This window comes from Mixophyes fleayi, chromosome 6, assembly GCF_038048845.1.
Source record: "Mixophyes fleayi isolate aMixFle1 chromosome 6, aMixFle1.hap1, whole genome shotgun sequence".
Lineage (NCBI taxonomy): Eukaryota > Metazoa > Chordata > Amphibia > Anura > Limnodynastidae > Mixophyes > Mixophyes fleayi.
Genome location: NC_134407.1, coordinates 48,710,490 through 48,728,521, shown reverse-complemented (window position 1 = coordinate 48,728,521; position 18,032 = coordinate 48,710,490). Strand labels below are relative to the sequence as shown.

Here is an 18,032-nt window from a genome sequence, read left to right as displayed (position 1 = left end):
ATGCGTCTACAATACTTCTAAGGTACCGCATGAGGTATATGTACCACATCTTGAGAACTAAGGCTGTAGGTGACACAAAATATTTTTTATTAAAATGTATCTGTCATACAGTTTTGAAAAAGCTAACATTAAAAATGGAGCCTGCGAAAAAGTATACATGGAAAGTCTGAGAGTCTCATGAAATAGTGGGTGATTTCTTGGACTCCCGAGAGAATTTGGCAATTTCCCTGATGCTAGGCCAGAATTAGAAGCGGTGAAAAGTAGCAAATATGATGATGCAAATTGCGTCATTATGTTGTGGTGGGAATAGAATATAACACATGTCATTAAGGCTCCCCTGCCCCTAGTAACGGTAATAGTGTAAAGAACAAAGCAGGGAACTGAATCTGCTCCCTAGTATGTTAACACCTGGGCTGAGCAGTACTAAATCCAGCCTCCATCCTCCGTGTCTGAGCTCACAACCCATGAGATACCCTAATGTACAGTAGGAGACAAAACTCTATCAACACCAACATTTGGGGGTGAGGCAGACAGAGTTTGCCATTGGATATTTTATTACCCAGTGGCGCACGCAGGGGGGGTTTCTGAGTCTCCAGAAACCCCCCCTGCTCTAAGTGGCCACCAGAGCGGCACTGTCCTATACAGCAGCCGCGGCGCTGTCAAAGAAGCGTCCGCAGCGGTGCTGTATACAATACAGCACCGCCACGGACGCTTCTTTGACAGCGCCGCGGCTGCTGTATAGGACAGCAGCCGCGGGCGCATGCGCAGCAGCTCTCTCTCGTGGTTTTTTTTTTTTTCGGTCAGCGGGGAGAAACTCCCCCCGTGACAATCCTGTGTGCGCCCCTGTTACCATACGTACACAGGACACTCTTAGACTATATCTAAGTATAAATATATGAAAAATATTCCAGGATCTTTAAAACTTCTTTAAAGACTCTTTCATCCCTACATTTTGACGTTTTCAAGTTAACAAATCAAAGTAGCTTTTTGACCAAGCCCTAATTCCTTCAATACAAATTCACTCTGGGCAGCAATCACTACCTGTCTTTGCTAACATATTTGTATCTAATATGTGTGTTTTTAAAACAACTTCTTGTCATGTTGGTAGAAAAATTATGCAGCTCATAGTACGACTATGAACAGAAAAACAGACAACTAAGAGAAGACACAAGGGCCTTGGTAAAGGTTCTACACCTACTACTGGAAGCAGAACATGCAGTATTATAAGCTAAGTAATCTACACTGAACATACTACAACATCCCCCTTTTCCGTATAGTTCTGCAAGCTCATAACACAAACGTTTGTGCTCTTGCTTTTGTCATATACATTGTTACATAAAAATCTACATGAATCACCTTAGTAAATGCATACTCCATAATAAGTGAACTCTGTAACGCCATTTATTACCAGAAAAACAAGCTTCCTAGTCCATGAAATGTTGTCTAAATGTTTCATAGCTTTTCTATCAAGTATGTCTTTAGCTATAGAACAACAATATGACAGTAATCCGTCTTACTGATAATCTTACTGAAGTTATACTGCAACTCCAGACATTCTCAATGATCAATATCGCAATATTTTTTTTAAAAAAAAACTTTCAAAGAGACAGTTACACATCTCCTCATGTCCCAAATTCTTTCTGCAAAAATAAATGTTACTGAAACGATATTTTACAAATTATAAACTAACAGGAAAGGCATAATCCATCATCAAATAACCTGTATTTTTAGATGGTGTACACATATTACTTAATAACACTTAGTATATTACTATGTATATTGATTTTCTTCTATTACTTACATCCTGTATTTAACAGGTTTATTGAATTACATAGTGCAAATAGCACACATGTAAACGTTCATCACTGATCTGAGCAATTTAATTGGGACTTACTTTAATGACACTTCTGAATGGTTATCAAGCAAAGTACTTATCCTGTTTAAAGGGCAACTAAACCTATAATACAAGTTGCTTTATATAAAAGAGGTACTAACAGCATTCACAATGGTATAAGCTAATATTTAGTGTGCTTATCAGAACTAGGTATATATGTTGGGGATTCTATCATGGTGAGGGTATCTATTCCCTATGCAAGACTTCCTTTTAGTAACTCTTTTGACTGGCATTACACTCAACCTACCTGAGCCTATGGGTGATATAGGGGCAGATGCTTCCAGTCAGATAGATAACAGATAAGTTATCTAAAAAATAAACATCCAAGTTATGGGATCTTCTACAAATACATGTATAAATGCCTTTTTCATAATGGATTAAGGCATATATTAGGGTTAGTGTTCCTTTATTGCATATGAGTGGTATCCTTTAGGAGCTATCAAACAATGATTGTGCACATAGGAGATCAATGGAATATCCAATTGCAGTTATACCATATGACCTGTTGAGAAGATTCTGATCTCTGTACTTGGAGTTACTAGTTAAATCCTATGGACAGACTGGTGTGATAGTTAAGGCTTTAGCAAGTCTGATTAGTTCACCTGTTAATCACACAGGTCAGCTCAGTAATATTCTTTGCTACTAATGAACCTCCAGAGAAACAGTGCTGTCAATAACCACGGCAAATGGTAACAATACTTTTTACTTATTAGTATCCAGGTCAGAAGACAGCATCACCGTTTCTCTGCCTTAGTAATACTCACAGTCACAGATGTGTGCCATTTGTGATGTATACCTTCTTAGGATCAATGTATGAATTTCCAGGATCACTTCTAATCAGTTCCTGCTTAATACTATTTGAGGCTCACTTATTGCTTTTCACTAAGTATCAAAATATCATAAAAGTTACAAACTTCACTATACAATAATACGCTGCATTTAAATTTCGCCAAAGACACAGTGCAGGCAGCAATTGTGAGGCCTGTAGCAATATCAATGAGAAAGAAAGATAGACTTCTCTGCTGTATAAGGAGCGTCACTGCGTATAGGTAAACTTTGAAGGACCATTAAATCCATCCTGAATGATGAATTGAGTGGTCCTTTAAAGTGTACCTTTGACACTGACATTCCTAAAATGATTCTTCTGTCGGGGACACCAACAGTTATGTACGTAAAGCACAAAGAATCACATATAATAAAGTGTCAGTTACCAATAAAGAACTTTAAAAAGTTTCATTCACCTACCATGTAATTATATACATCAAACTCTTAAATAATATCTAACGTTATGTACAAGAGCGTAATAAACGCATATATAAATTGTGTCCCAGACACCCCTTATTTTGTTCTTGCGCAGTTTTATGAGATAATTATTTTTTTAGTAGGAAAATTTAAGATGCTCCATGTCCTTATTGGTGAAACGTTGAGAATATGGTAGCGCTGTATTCCGGGAACGTACATGGCATCTACCAAAGGTCCCTGTCTATTTGGCATCTAACAAAGGTTGTCGCTTTCATATGTACAAATGTACATATTTATATGCAATAATCACTTGTACAATAGGTATACAAAAGGACTGAATAATTAAGTATATAAGTTTGTGTGGTCACCTCTCACCTGCAAAAGCCTAAGTAAATGCTTAGAATTAAGTTATAGTAGGTAAGCTCATATATACATAATACTGTAGTACATAGGACTGACAACATTTGCAAAACATTTCCATTTCCTACAATGAGATACAGTAGAAAAATGTAAAACTATCCACATTCATTTACAACTCATAAATATTCTGCTTTTTTCTACATAATAAAGCATTGTAAATCACAGGAAGAATTCTAAAGCAGTTTGATGGACTGTGATAAGTTTTCCTACTAAATAACTAAAAAATGTTAAAGTAGTTGACTAAAGCTGTAAAGGAAGTGTTATGTACAACAAGATTAACCCTTGCAAGGTTCTGTAGGTCTCTCTAGTGCACAAAACAGACAATGGAAGTGCAGCCGCTAGAGAGACTATTGTGATTCCGAAGTTTTCTCCTTGTCCGTCTGAAGTCTCATTCACCAAAAGTGGCTGAGCAGTCAGCACTGTCGCACTCTTAGCACAACTGCAATTCTCAATGGGTTGATAAAGAAATTAGATTTGAAATCTGTAAAGGCTCCTTGTGCTTCTTCACTGCAGCCCAAAACCTTCTGTGTTGGAAATGGCAATTGTAAGCTTTTGCTTTAATTCCTTCTTTGTTTTATAAGGAGGCAAACACAGCTGATTAAAACACGTATGTGCTGTGGGCAACCTGGAACAAATAAAACCAATTAAATATTTTTTATACAACAATTTAAAACATAAAATCAAATCTACATAGTGAAGTAGATGTATACTGAAGAAGATGTTCTCCAATTGCTGTTTACATGAAATATCTCCCATAATTTTAAAAGAGACATATGTGATACCCATATGCCCTGAACAGTCCATAAAATTATAATCGTAAAAACAAAACACAATCTTGATGGTGCACTGTATGCCTGGTATATATGGATGAATACAAAAACAATAAAAACAATAATAATTATAATAATAATAATAATAATAATAATAATAATAATAATAATAATAATCAGTTGATTAGAATTGAACCGAAAACGCAGCTGTACTGAGGGATGTGTAAATGTCTTCAAACAGCAAAAAAACAAAAATAATATAGACTGTTGTGCAACACAACAAACAGCGCTAGATTCAGTCACGTCTATTTCAATGCAAATACCAGCACAATGATTGCAAATCTTTATTATATAAAACAGATTTTTATGTATTGTTAATCTAATTGGATCTAATTAGACTTTGGGTTCAATTTGTTACATAAATATTTCATGGCTTTTAGATATTATCATTGTGAGAGTCACAACAAAAATTTATTGTGATTTTTTTTATTCTTTTTTTTTTATTCTTAGTCCATAAATTTAGTCTTATACTTCTTTTAAGTTCCAAAATAAGGTAAAACGATTTCATGAACCTCCACTTATTCTGTTAATTTGGGTGCATCAAGAGTCTGAATTACGGGGAAAAAAAAATTAGGAGAAAGATTTGAGATTGAAAAGGGGGACTGTCCCTGGAAAACTGGGACAAATGGGTGCCCTATTATCGGGAAGCAGGGGAAGACATAGCATAGTCGGGTAAGGGACTAGCTCTGCTATAGTGACAATTTGGTGCAGCTTCTACTGCTGGGAACGGGTGCTCTGGAGTCACAGGAAAGTGACATTACTGCTCCATGTCTCCCAGGCACCAGTTCTATCAGCAGGATAAAGTTGTAATCAGCACTAAATTATTTCTATAGCATTTATTTGCCTGCAATGTTATATTTATTGATGAAACCGCAGATGGATTCCAAAGAACCACGCTAGCAAGTTCATTTTATTCACACATCAAGTCCAGTTTACAAATCTTGGATCAACTCATTTCTGTACATCAGACCAACAACTACATATGTCTGGAGACAGTCACTACTGACTAAGGGGACCGTGCACACACAGGACGGTGGAGTAAACAAGAAGGAGGAGGTAAGCTGTACAGACAGTGCTGGTGGGGTGCTGTTAGCGCATACTATATTTGAACCGTGATAATAGCGGTATTGGACTTTTGTGACACATATTAGATATTTCCACCACAATCAGGACACTTTGTTCCTTTTGGAGCTCAAGTATATGAAGTATGATACAGACGCTATTTTCCAGCAAATTTATTTATTTAGCCCCTCGGTATTCTCCGCTTTTAACCAGGATTTATATTTACTAAAGACAATGAAGCTGATCTACATCTCAATGACTCTAAAAAGCATATAGTGATTATATAAAGAGATCCTAAACTATGGCTTTTCCTCATGGGACTACAATGTCAAAGTATATAGCTGTATTTTATTAAAACTCTTGTTTTTATTAGCATTATTTTAAATAAATGAATTGTATATATACATTTGACTTTGCCATTGTTGCAGTATAAGTTCAATTTTATATGAAATCAATGAGAGCTAAAAGATTTTAGCACTAGTTTTGTACTCTTTGTTCTTTTTTTAGTTAAAGGAGTCTCCTGTTTGAACAGCGTCTTCTCTTCCCCACCCTCATATTTTACTCACATTCTTATACTTGCTCAAGCATTCATTCAGTGCCACAGATAAATATTTTTTTTTTTGCTTTTCATTGTTCACACTGTGAGACGTGATAAAGTCCATTACATGGGAACTATGCATGTTAAATCTTCTGCATGATTAACTTTATTGTATGTAAACGTAGTTTACAGTTTTACAAATAATTCAGTTTTTGGATATAACTGGTTTCCAAGTATTATCTGGACAGTACATTATATCAATATGTATTTATCCAGAAGTTACTGGCACAAAGCAATTTCCTAAAGATGTATTGATTGACTTGTAAACTGATAAACCATTAGGGGGGAATTCAATTGACAATGTTACTGTAAAAAGTAACATGGCCTGCGCACTATTACCGATATTACGGTAATAGTGCGCATAATTACTGTTAATACAGTTATTTCAATGCCGGCTCACAGAAACCTGTGTTAAAAGTACAGTATTAGCGGCGGCGCTATTTGGGGGGGGAATTGAATTCCCCCTTAGTGTTAGTAGTTAGGAATGTCTATAAAAATTTGTAAGTTACTAGGGTTTGGATGGTACAAGTAAGTGACGCCATTCCCATGAGACTAAAACTTATTACATATCTGTACAAATGCACTATTACCAGTTAGTTGGTGTTTCATTTTTGGAAATCTTGAAATTCAAGTCTGCCATTCCTCCAACTGGCACTCTGTCACTTCCTGTAGCAAAATGTAGTAATTTCTTTTGAAGATCAAGAGGAAATCCAAGAACAACATCCCAAAAGTATCTGTAAAAGTATTAATAATGTTAGGATTCTATTACAGAGTTTTTGTCTGCCCCCTAATAATTTATTTTTATGTTCCCATATTGAAACACATCATTAGTATTATACACATTTTGAAGATGAACAGGGCAGCACGGTAGCTCAGTGGTTAGCACTTCTGCCCCATAACATGGGGGTCATGAGTTCGATTTCCAACCATGGCCTTATCTGTGTGGAGTTTGTATCTTCTCCCTGTGTTTGCGTGGGTTTCCCCTGGTTAGACTGGTTCCCCCCCACTCCCAAATAATACTACTAAGCTAAATGGCTGCTGACAAAATTAACCCTAGTCTGTGTGTGTGTATTAGGGAATTTAGACTGTATGCTCCATTGGGGAAGGGAATTGGTGGCTCTATATAAATAAATGGTTATGATGATGAACATATTTATCCACAGCGTTCTGTGCAATGTGTTATATCTCAAATGTGTTATGTTCTCCTCTGTTACTGTGTGTACGCCTTATAATGTGTACTTTTAGTACACACAGCAACAGAGGAGAATTAGTAAATATTTATTAACTATTTCAGTTTATGCCTAGATTTCTCAGAGCTGTATATGTACTGAAGGAGACGGGCATATAACACACAGGTTTGAAACTGGCTCCCCATTGTTCACACTCACAATCATCCAATCAAGAGCGAGTGGTCATTTTAATTCAGTGCATCGTATCCCTTTCACTTTTGTTTGTGCACATATCTTCACCACAATTGATCGGCACAGGTACCAAGATCCTACTGAGCAAAGCATAGAGTGAGGGTCCCATGGCAACAACCCCTTCAAGTGTTAGCAATGGGAACAGGGATAGGTTTAAGGCATTTTAAAGGGGTAAGGTGAAAAACATCAGCCTGAGGTAGTTCTCCATCAAAAAGTATGAGCGAGAGAGGTTTAAAGGATATGACAAAAATCAAGTGCTTTACCAGCTAAAAATAAATGAAAATTAAGTGGTGAACAAATTAAAAAAAACATTTACTTAACTATGGTACCAACATAAGTCTTGTCTGTCCTGGAAAACAATAATTGGCATGGGTAGATTTAGAACTAAAAAATGTATTCCTGATAAACCAAGATAGCTTAAAAATGCAAAAGCTCAAAACCTTCTGGGATACCATTTTGGCACAGACCGTTGGCATTCAAAGGTTTAAGAAAGAGAGAAATTTTGAGAAGGTAACAAAATGATAAGCCTGGAAGAAGGTTGTGGTGGTTCAACAAGAAGAAAGAAAATAGACATATGTGATGAAACGAGGTTTTAATATCACCTCAACCACTGTGGACTATAAAAACATAGACTTTTTCTAGCCCTCTGGTTCTCCATAATTGTCAATATTTAAAGTTATATATATTGTATTTTTAAGTTGTAATATGTCTAGCAGCATGGTTTTCCTATCTTGCGTATCCCTGCAGACTAGTCCATTTTTTCAGTCTAGGCAAAAAAAGAATATTGTCCCCTATTCCTTTATGAATGTTAATCACACCGGGGAGTCTCATGTTATTAAGATAGGGAAAAGGTCCATAGGTACAGTTCTTTGTTTAATTACAGAGGACTACATTGTGTTTTTAAATGTAATGTGTCCGGATTGTGATTTCTCCTGTTTAAACAAACTCTGCTCTGTAGCCATAGAACAATACCCGTCCCTAATTGTATCAAGAGCAAATCTGTGAAAAGTTAAACACAGAAAAGGACCAATCAGACAGGTCCTGATACTCCTGAGAAGGTCATTTCTGCCTTTAAAAACCAGCTCCAGAGAACAGCAAAGGGGCATTTACTACCCAGAGGTAGCTGAAGTCAGACTGGCATTGAGATCTAGGTCTCTGCCAGGAGACCTTGGAGATCGGTCCCTGGTGTACTACCATTTTCCTGATCTACCTCTCCAGGTCTTAGGGAGCAGTGTGCCAAAAGTGGAGTGACAGTGATTCAGGACCACTGCCTTGCTGGTATCCCTAAGGGGGAGAGGGTCTGCCTCCCAGGAGATGCTTGGATGGACAGCACCAACTGAGTGTGGCTAGGATACTGGTGAGGTGTTTTCATTGTACATTGTATGTTGTATGTGCCAGTCTCTAGTGCTATTTGTTGCAGGTTATTATTTAAATATTATTATTGCTGTTTTGGTGCTACCACTGTGTTAAATAAACCTATTTATTTTATTTCGGATATTTGCCTGGGTGATTTTAGGACCGTTGATATGTACCGGGTAGGTCAGCTGTGCAGCACAGAGCAATACAATAAGCCCAGTATGATCACAAAATAGTATGCAGAAAGGTAATTGTCCTAACGTGGATAGCATAAAAGTTATTTTTCAAGACAAGTGCACATGTCACAAGCACCCAAGAGCAAATTTTAGCCTGGGAAAGTGGGACTTGGCTCAGCTTCCTATTAGGAACATTTTTAATGAAAATTAGTTGTCCACTGACCCACCCAAAGTAGCCCACTATGGGACTGGCCTGTGAGGCCAAGCCTGTGCAGCATAGTAACACATATATGGGATTTTTTGCAAAGAAAGAAAAATGCAGTAAGCATTCAGAATTTTAAATAACACTTTGTAAAAAAGTTTGGAGTTGGTTAATCATAGGAGGTAACAAATGATTCACAAGTCACTCTTTACAGAAGGTATTTAACAAACAGGAGTAAAAAAATATGTTGGCAAAACATTGTATTAGCCTTTAATATACTCCAAATAACAGGGTGTGTATATCTTACACATACATATCTTGTACACATAAGGCCTTATCTTAAGGTAGTAAGGGTTCAGATCAGATCTAATATAGAAAGCTAATAGTGGTGCTCCTGCTTCATAAATACTACAGTTTTCCATCACATGATTACAAATTACAATATCAAGCACTTCATATTGTGGTCATTTAGTGGTAGGATATTTTTATAGTAATATGAACCATATAAGACTATTGCTGGGGGAGGTGGGTATCACCTGTTGCCCACATTATCATGGCACTGTATGAGCTCAGTGGTTGGCGCTTGGGCTGAACTGTACACCTAAGCAAATAACTCCTGTCTTATAAAGATGTTAATTTAACCGGTTATCATTGTAATGTTTAGTTTGGAAGACAGTTGGATTAGTATGGGACATATTTAGCTGCAAAGTCATTTTCTAAGATTAGTTTTAACAGTTTAGTAAAGTCCAACTCACCTGACAGTCAGATCTGTTTTCTGGTAGCCATCGTATTGTGTATTTTTATGGAGTGCATGCATATCTAATTCAGGACTTCCACATACAAGAATCTCCACTTCTTCTGGTCGAAGTAACTTGAACATAAACAAATTCATTGTTTAATTTGATGCAATAAAGCCTATAAACTAAGGGGTAGATTTATCAAACCTAGAATGTACTAGATGAATGATAACTAGTATCTAATTAGTTGCTCTGTGCAACACCTCCAATTTTCATTTTTAGAAGCTTTAGTAAATCTACCATTAAATTTCTACTGCTAAATTCTTAAAATGTTGAAAAGTACAAGAACTGTTTTGATTTCTGGGGGTAAATGTGTTAACTTCTGATTTTTGCAAGTCGCCGCTATTCGGTGAGTTCGCAGTGAAAATTTCAAGTGGCAATGACTTTAAAGTCAACTTTTGCCTTTAAAGCCATTGCCGCTTTAAATTTTCACTGCAAACTCACCGAATAGCGGCGACTTGCAAAAATGGGAAATTAATATATTTATCCCCTGGAGTCTTAGAGCTCCACCTTATGTGGCAACTGTGTATTATGCTTATATTTTAACACACATTTTATATTGTTAGTATCTTTCCAATAAAGCTTGTGCCATACACACAGCAAGCTGGATGGCCTATTTGGTTGTGTTAAACTGAACAGGCTCCTAACTGCTGTCTATGCTTCAAAAAGACCAGCGATCGTGATTTTTTATTGATTAGATGTCAAACGTGACTTTCAGAAAATTAGGTTGGAAGACGGTTACCTGGCTGTATGGTCATTGGACAAAAGTTGAAAGTTGTAATAAGACCACAAAGGATTACATTGTGGAGAATTTGGACATATGTCTACCATTAGTGACCACACACATAGTCAAATCTTGCGATTTCATTTGCCCATTTTACAACATATTGGCCATATGATTATGCTGAGTGATCAAAATCTAATTGTATTGAATTGGATCCAAAGATAAGGCAACATTTGCCACTGCAACTTTGCTAGAATTGATCTCCTATAATCCTCAGAAACATTGTGTAGCCCTTTCACTTACTAATATTTTGTTCTATATTGTACAGAAACTAGTGAATCAACAATAAAACTGATCAATATTTAGTTATTGTACATTCAATATTGTCTTTGAAAAATATGACCCCATAAAGAGGCATTCAGTGGCATTCTTACCATTAACGCATTAGACGAACAGACACTGTGAAATCCACAGTAGAAAGCAGAGAACTGCTTGTAGATGGATTTGTTAAGAAGGAAATCTACATAAAGTTGGACATATTCTAAAATTGGACAAGAAAAAAAACACATTGTGAAAATGGGAATTCTACTGTATGTTTAAAGAACACAGTATAAAATTTTGCAATTATAACATTACCTTTTCTATTGTGGTTGGTGACTGGAATCTTATCCCCACCAGGTTTAAGATTATATGACTTAATGACTCCAAATTCCTCTTGAAAAACCTAGAAAGTATAAATAGTATACACATACTCATTTGATCTTTATTTTCAGCAAATATGTTCATAAGCATAATCTGTTGTTATAAGGGAAATATTTTTTTGTAGATCACTTCTTGCAGAGTGATAAGATACACCCATGATAGGATTAATTATTAAAATGTTCATGCTTGTTGCTAACAATGTATGCATGAATGCAGAAGGGAATGTGCCACTGGGCAGATACTAGTGTTAATGTATAATAGCAGTGTAGATGGCAGAGAAATGCTCATTATGAAGTGGAGAGATAGTGACAAGAGTGAATGAAATGTGGGACTAACTTTTCCTGTGTTACTGGGAAGCAGCGTGGTCAGATGAAGAGAAGTATGTGGCAAACAGTGAATCTGAAGAACAGCATTAGGGGAATGAATAGACATAAGAAGGGTTGATGTGTACATAAGTATTTCCTGATGTTTAATTTGTTGTGTATGATGGTAAAAAGTTATTATGTAGTGATCGAGAGGTGAACAATAATTAAATCAGTTTTGCTATAGGAGTTGTCCACACCTTCTTAAATCAAGCCTAACGTTCATGTATGACAAATATGGATCCACCACTCTTACCTGAACTGGAGAACCAGCTCGCTACTGTGTATTGTTGTGTTCCCTGCAACTTCCACAACTTTACTGAAGCGCTATGGTTAAACTAAATCCCCCCAGCACAGTGAGAGCCAGCTCTTGCTCAGGTCAGACAAAAGCCTACCAGATCATGTTCCACTAGAAGCAGAGCCCATGTAGTCTTTTTTGTAGGACATTTAGCTCTTCTCACCTGTGTTACCTCTAGGCAAACCTAGGTGGTCGTCTAAGGCACCAGGATTTAGGGGGGCCCTAAAACACTGAATGAGTGACATAATGTGACTCATTTAGTGTTCTTATTTACCCAGTGATGCCCCACATTGAGTGCTAGCACTGACATGGAGGGGCAGCAGCCAGCAGCTTTGTACCTGTGAAGCTGCTTCTGCCAGTGATACACTTGGAGAGTGATGTCACAGCCCAGTGCGATACTCCCAGACTGAGGAGCAGAAGATACCACTTCACACAACGCCAGAGAGTGAAGGGAGGAGCTGCCCAGGGCACCTGAACTGACCCTGCCTGGTCAACTGCTATCCAATTCTAACTCTGGCATATACACATTTTACATTTCTGATAAATACCAGATAAATCACATGCTAAGACTTGATATTAAAATTTAACTTCAGCAAAACAATCAATATAACAGTTCTTACTCTTGCCACAAGCAGAACAACTAGGATCTCTGTGCATAATAACATTTGCTTTCATATCTTGGTTAAAATGCACTTGTCACCAACATACAGTGGAGACAGCCATTTTGTGGTTGAACCAATATTCACAGAATGCAGCCTATCACTTCATCATTATAATTATTTATATATATATATATATATATATATATATATATATATATATATATATATATATATATATATATATATATATATATATATAGCGCCACTAATTCCGCAACGCTGCACAGAGAACTCACTCACATCAGTCCCTGATGTGACTGTTCTGAGGGAACCGGAGCACTACGAGGGAACCCATGCAAACACGGGGAGAACATACAAACTCCACACAGATAAGGCCATGGTCGAGAATCAAACTCATGACCCCAGTGCTGTGAGGCAGATATGATAACTACTAAGCCACCATGCTGCCCCATTTCACTATGTACCAATGGCATCAAAACGGCTCTTTATGGCCAAAAGATTAATGTGGCACCATTCTTTAGTGAACTGTTCAGCAGCATTCTAATGAAAATTGTTTCAACCCACAAACAGAACATTGTATTTATCTGACAGGTACAAAGTTATCCTAAATTGCAACCCTGTCTGCCTTCCAATGGAATTGTTAAAACCCTTATGCACCCATATTTCAGAAGAGGGATAGTCCTCTCTGCCCCATCTTAGTTGGACGTGTAGGTTGTCATTTCTTTTGACTCAGTGTTTAAAAGCTGTAAACTATGTGCCAATTGATTGCACATTTTTAACTCAGCCGTGCAGCAGAATGTATTGCAAACATTAAGCATACAAATAGTAAACTAACATGTGCTGTGGACTGACCTGAAATGTTGAATAAAAGTCTTCTTCCACATTGCCTTCATACGTTAGCAGTTCATTCAATCCATGCGCGAGCTCCTAAGCACAACAGTTTCATGTTTATTATATAATGGTTAAAACTGGAACATTTAATTCAAGTTAAGCCTTATTTCTGAGTCCTTTGAGGACATGGTGTGTATAGCAGACATGTTATATAACCCATCGCAGCCAACACATTTGCTTCCTTTAGTTGAACTTGCAGTATAGCAGAGTATCTCAATATCGGCTCTCGGGTACCACCGACAGATAAAGCTTGGAGTATTTCCTTACTCAAGCCTGAGCTCTATATAATAGATCAACTGATGTCTATGTGGAAGTAGACACCACATACTTAATGACTGCTGGATTGGACCATACATGCTATTTGCTGTTTTATTTAGCCTCATGGTTCATTACAGCAACCATTAAGACTGCATACGAGTACTTCTCCATAGAGATCAATTATCCCTATTCCAAATGATGTGTATGCTGCGTTCTCCCTAAATCTCACTGCAGCATTGACTTAATGAACCCCAGGTGCATAATGGAAGCAGTAAAGAATCTATATGATCACTTATTACCCTAACTCTTTTCACGCAGGGGAATTTTTGATTGGTTGCGATGTGAAGGGTATTAAATATTCAATAAGGGTTTAACTTCAGTAACAAAGATACAACAATATTTTCCACTGACAATGACTGTAACATCACAACATATTCTGGACATTGCCAAATTTTATTTTTGGTTGGTATCATATGTAGACATTTATGACTTAATTGTCTAATCAGTCTCTTCACATGTGGCACCAACCTGTAGGCCTTTGTCTTTTGTATAGCCCCACCTAGTGGTTTTATGAATGTATTATTAAATGTGATTTTGTGATAATGATTACTACAGTGTTAATAAATGAGTGTACGACAACGCTATAATTGTTCTACAGTTTGGGCTGAAAAGTGAACCAGGATTAGACATTGTACTTACCGGCATGATCTGAGATAGATCATCTAGAGTGACAGTTCCAATCCCTACAGGTATGTTCTGGTCACATGGTACTACAGGAGGACTCAATAGCTTCTTGTAGCAACAGGGTGGAAAGCAGATATCTAGTGTGATGCTGTTATATACAGCCAGACCCATCAACTTGGAATGTTAAGTATAAACAAAAAGAGTAGGTGAAACATACAATAATATATTTGCTGCATGCTAAGCACCATTGCTTTTCATGTATAACATGAAATAACATATTATAACATATTAGGCTCAAGATAAGAAGAGATGATTTAACAACCATAACTAAATTGCAATAAGAAATTGGGACCTTTAGCGAGACAGAATAGGTTTATTTTGGGCCCAAGACAATTTACTTAAAGGAGGTTTCTACCATCAGACAACTGTAATGTATTAGATTGTACATGCCCTTCTGCAACCTTTTAATAAATACACTGCTTTTTCCTGGCAATTATCTGTTTTTCGCGAACACTTTATATCCTTTAAGCAGAGTTCTTGCTCTTGGATATGACACAACTCAACCCTGCACTGTAAATTGGAACCAATTGGATCAACAGTATAGTTTATAAGCTGCATCCAAGGGCGTCAGAAATAAACTGGTCTGCTTGGATGGGAAGAAAAACATGGGGATAATCTATAAACACATGGAAATATTCCACAAAGAAAAAGTAATTAATTTATTAATGCCTGAAATGGTGAAAACCCCCTTAAGACATTATAAGAGAGCACGTCAAATAAAACTGTAGTGCAAGCTACCATGATTGTTGTAAATTTATATTTAATGAAATATACTGGAAATTTTGGAAAACAGAGTCTTGGGGAACAATTCATTATAAAACACTACAAAGAAAAAGATCTAATTGCACACCGTAGGTCTAATCGAATAATAAAATAAATATATAAAAATATAGTGCTAAAATATACATTTTTAAAATTGATCTGTAGCGCAGCTGTAATAAGGGGTGTGTAAGGCCCCACTAAATAAGGCAAACTAGAAACAAAGGAAAAAAATTACAGCACTGCAACTGGTCAAAATGTAATCATGCCAAACACAATGCTGAGAGGTATATTAGATAAAATCTATTTATATATAAACAGTATCACATCTAAATAGATGAAAGGGTATCTTAAACATATACATAAATACAAATATAAAAAAATGACTGAATGTAAACTCAGGATGATAAAAACAAACGTAAGTTGTGATATAAAACACTGAATGACAAAGGACCATGTAGAATAAAAAAATGTTCTTTATATGAATGTTTGGTTGTACCAATAAGTAAATTACTTTTACAATTAAAATAAATAAAAAGTAGCACAGTGCTATCCAATCATCATAACCCTATTATTGCCAGTATTCTAATAATGAAAGGATACAGTTCCAACTAGACGAAACTCTGAATAGTTATCACACTTAAAACTGCTAAACCAGTGGAAGTTTGAGTCCTTGTGATAGGTAAACATACCTGCAAATGAAAATATACACATCCATAATCAACCATATTTTAAAAACACAGTCTTAATACCCAAGAGTCATGGCAGATCAACTGCCAGCATACGTAGTTTTATGTAAACATACTACATGTATTACAATCTCATTTAATGTAAGTATATTACATAATGCATTATTACTGTACTTTGCACATTATTACATATAATACAATATTATAATGTAACTATAACAGTAGCGTGTGATACCATCATGGCCGGTGCAAGCCCCAGGAGTACCCTAGATGGTGCTGCCCCCACTAGGAAGCAGCACCACCCTCCCCACTTAGGAGCTTGGCTTGCGTCTTCTCTTGGCTTTGCTATGATGTAATAGCCTAGCAGCACACTCCCAGCGTAACACTGACATGGAGCAGCAGCAGCCCACGTAAGAAGTTGCTGGATACTTCTCCTTCACGTCAGCGGCCGATGCTCTGTGTGGGTGCACTGCAGGGACATTAATATCACTGACAGACATGCATTATGTCACTCATTCAGTGTTTTAGCTACTTCCAAATCATTGGCAGCCTAGATAACTGCCTAGATTTGCCTAATTATAGCGCTGCCCCTGGCTACCATAAATTTTTATAAATAAAAAAAAAGTGCAACCACTGTCCAGCTCAGTAGGGTTTTTCAGGGGGGAGGGGGGTTAATTAAAAAAAAACAAAAAACCCCACAACAATATAAAAAGACCATTCGAGGTCAAGGTAATTATTCAAATTCAGAAACCAGATTAAAAATTCACCCCATGTGACTGCCTTATTGCACTCTGGCTTGGTTGCTTAATCAAGTGCAATTTTCCAATACTTGTTTTCTAATACTTGGATGGTCTTGTTCTGAGCTCTTTATGTTAAAATATACTATTTTGTTTTTTAATTTATGCACTCATTTTCCTGTCTGTACATACAGACAGCAAAGAAAATTCTGCAGTGGAAAGGTATAGTTATTAACAATTTAAAATATATTCTACAGATAATTTGCTGTGGAGCTGGCGTGTCCAGGCAGTTTACTGTCTCAGTAAACCTTGGTAGTTTACTTTTTTTGCATTTTAAACAGTTCTTTTAATAACCCTTACCTTTTAAAGCCCAGAGAATATGAAAAACATAGTAAAAATTGCATCTAACATGCAGAATATGGGAGTTCCAATTGGGGGGTGCTGCTCTGGGCAGGTCTGTCCATTGCCATATCAAAGAAAAGCATAAGGACAGGATACTAAGTGTAATGAAGACTTTGTACATGTGTAAATGAAATAGACTAGAATGTTCAGTTAATTTCTACACATTTTTTTAAAACATCATGATAGTTTTGCTTTATTAGAAAATCCTACAGTCAATTAAAATTGTAAAATCAAAATAAACATTTCAAATTACCAAACACAGAATTTTTTTTTTTCCATTAAATTTGTCCCATTTAAATGGCACAATGACAAATTCTATATGTTTTACATCATGTCATGTACAACCTTTCTAAAAACATTTCTGTTGATCTTTTGAGAGTAAATCCTCTCATTTGGCTCATTTATTATTTCTTTTATTCCTTCCAAATTGTTGAGACTGTAAAATCACACATTAAGAGATACCTCTTTATTTTTTAAATGAACTATTTATAAATAGAATCATATAGTAATCCATATTTACTGGGAAAAAGGAAAAGAGAGGGGGGGATACCTGTCGCACTAGTGGATAAAAACTACAGCCCACTACTTCACTATTAAATAGACCAAATCCTGTCTATAATGTGAGTGGGATGCAACCTAATAGTGGAGAATTGTATAATAGGAACAAAAAAAGGAGTAATAAGGTGAACTGAAGCTCACAAATTTGTTGGGTTGGGTAGAGATATCAAGGAACAAATTAAAACTTAACTTTTATTATATCATTTAGTAAACCAGCGATATATAGAAATATATGCTCAATAAAACCAATAATGTGTGGGTTAAAATCAGCTGGATGCACCAAATAC

The 18,032-nt window shown here is 36.4% G+C and overlaps 1 protein-coding gene across 1 annotated transcript in view; it reads right to left on the bottom strand.

Annotated features, from left to right (window-relative positions):
* Window positions 1–822: 822 nt before the first annotated feature.
* Window positions 823–18,032, bottom strand: part of HECTD2 (HECT domain E3 ubiquitin protein ligase 2) — a 121,625-nt gene continuing 104,415 nt past the window's right edge. Inside the window, exons 14-21 of the mRNA XM_075216428.1 lie at window positions 15,963–16,051; window positions 14,556–14,714; window positions 13,560–13,634; window positions 11,359–11,446; window positions 11,157–11,263; window positions 9,957–10,072; window positions 6,637–6,780; window positions 823–4,181 (exon numbers count right to left, since the gene is read on the bottom strand). Of these exons, the coding sequence (XP_075072529.1) occupies window positions 4,061–4,181; window positions 6,637–6,780; window positions 9,957–10,072; window positions 11,157–11,263; window positions 11,359–11,446; window positions 13,560–13,634; window positions 14,556–14,714; window positions 15,963–16,051 (899 nt within the window). The 3' untranslated portion in view covers window positions 823–4,060. The remainder of the gene's footprint in view (window positions 4,182–6,636; window positions 6,781–9,956; window positions 10,073–11,156; window positions 11,264–11,358; window positions 11,447–13,559; window positions 13,635–14,555; window positions 14,715–15,962; window positions 16,052–18,032) is intronic.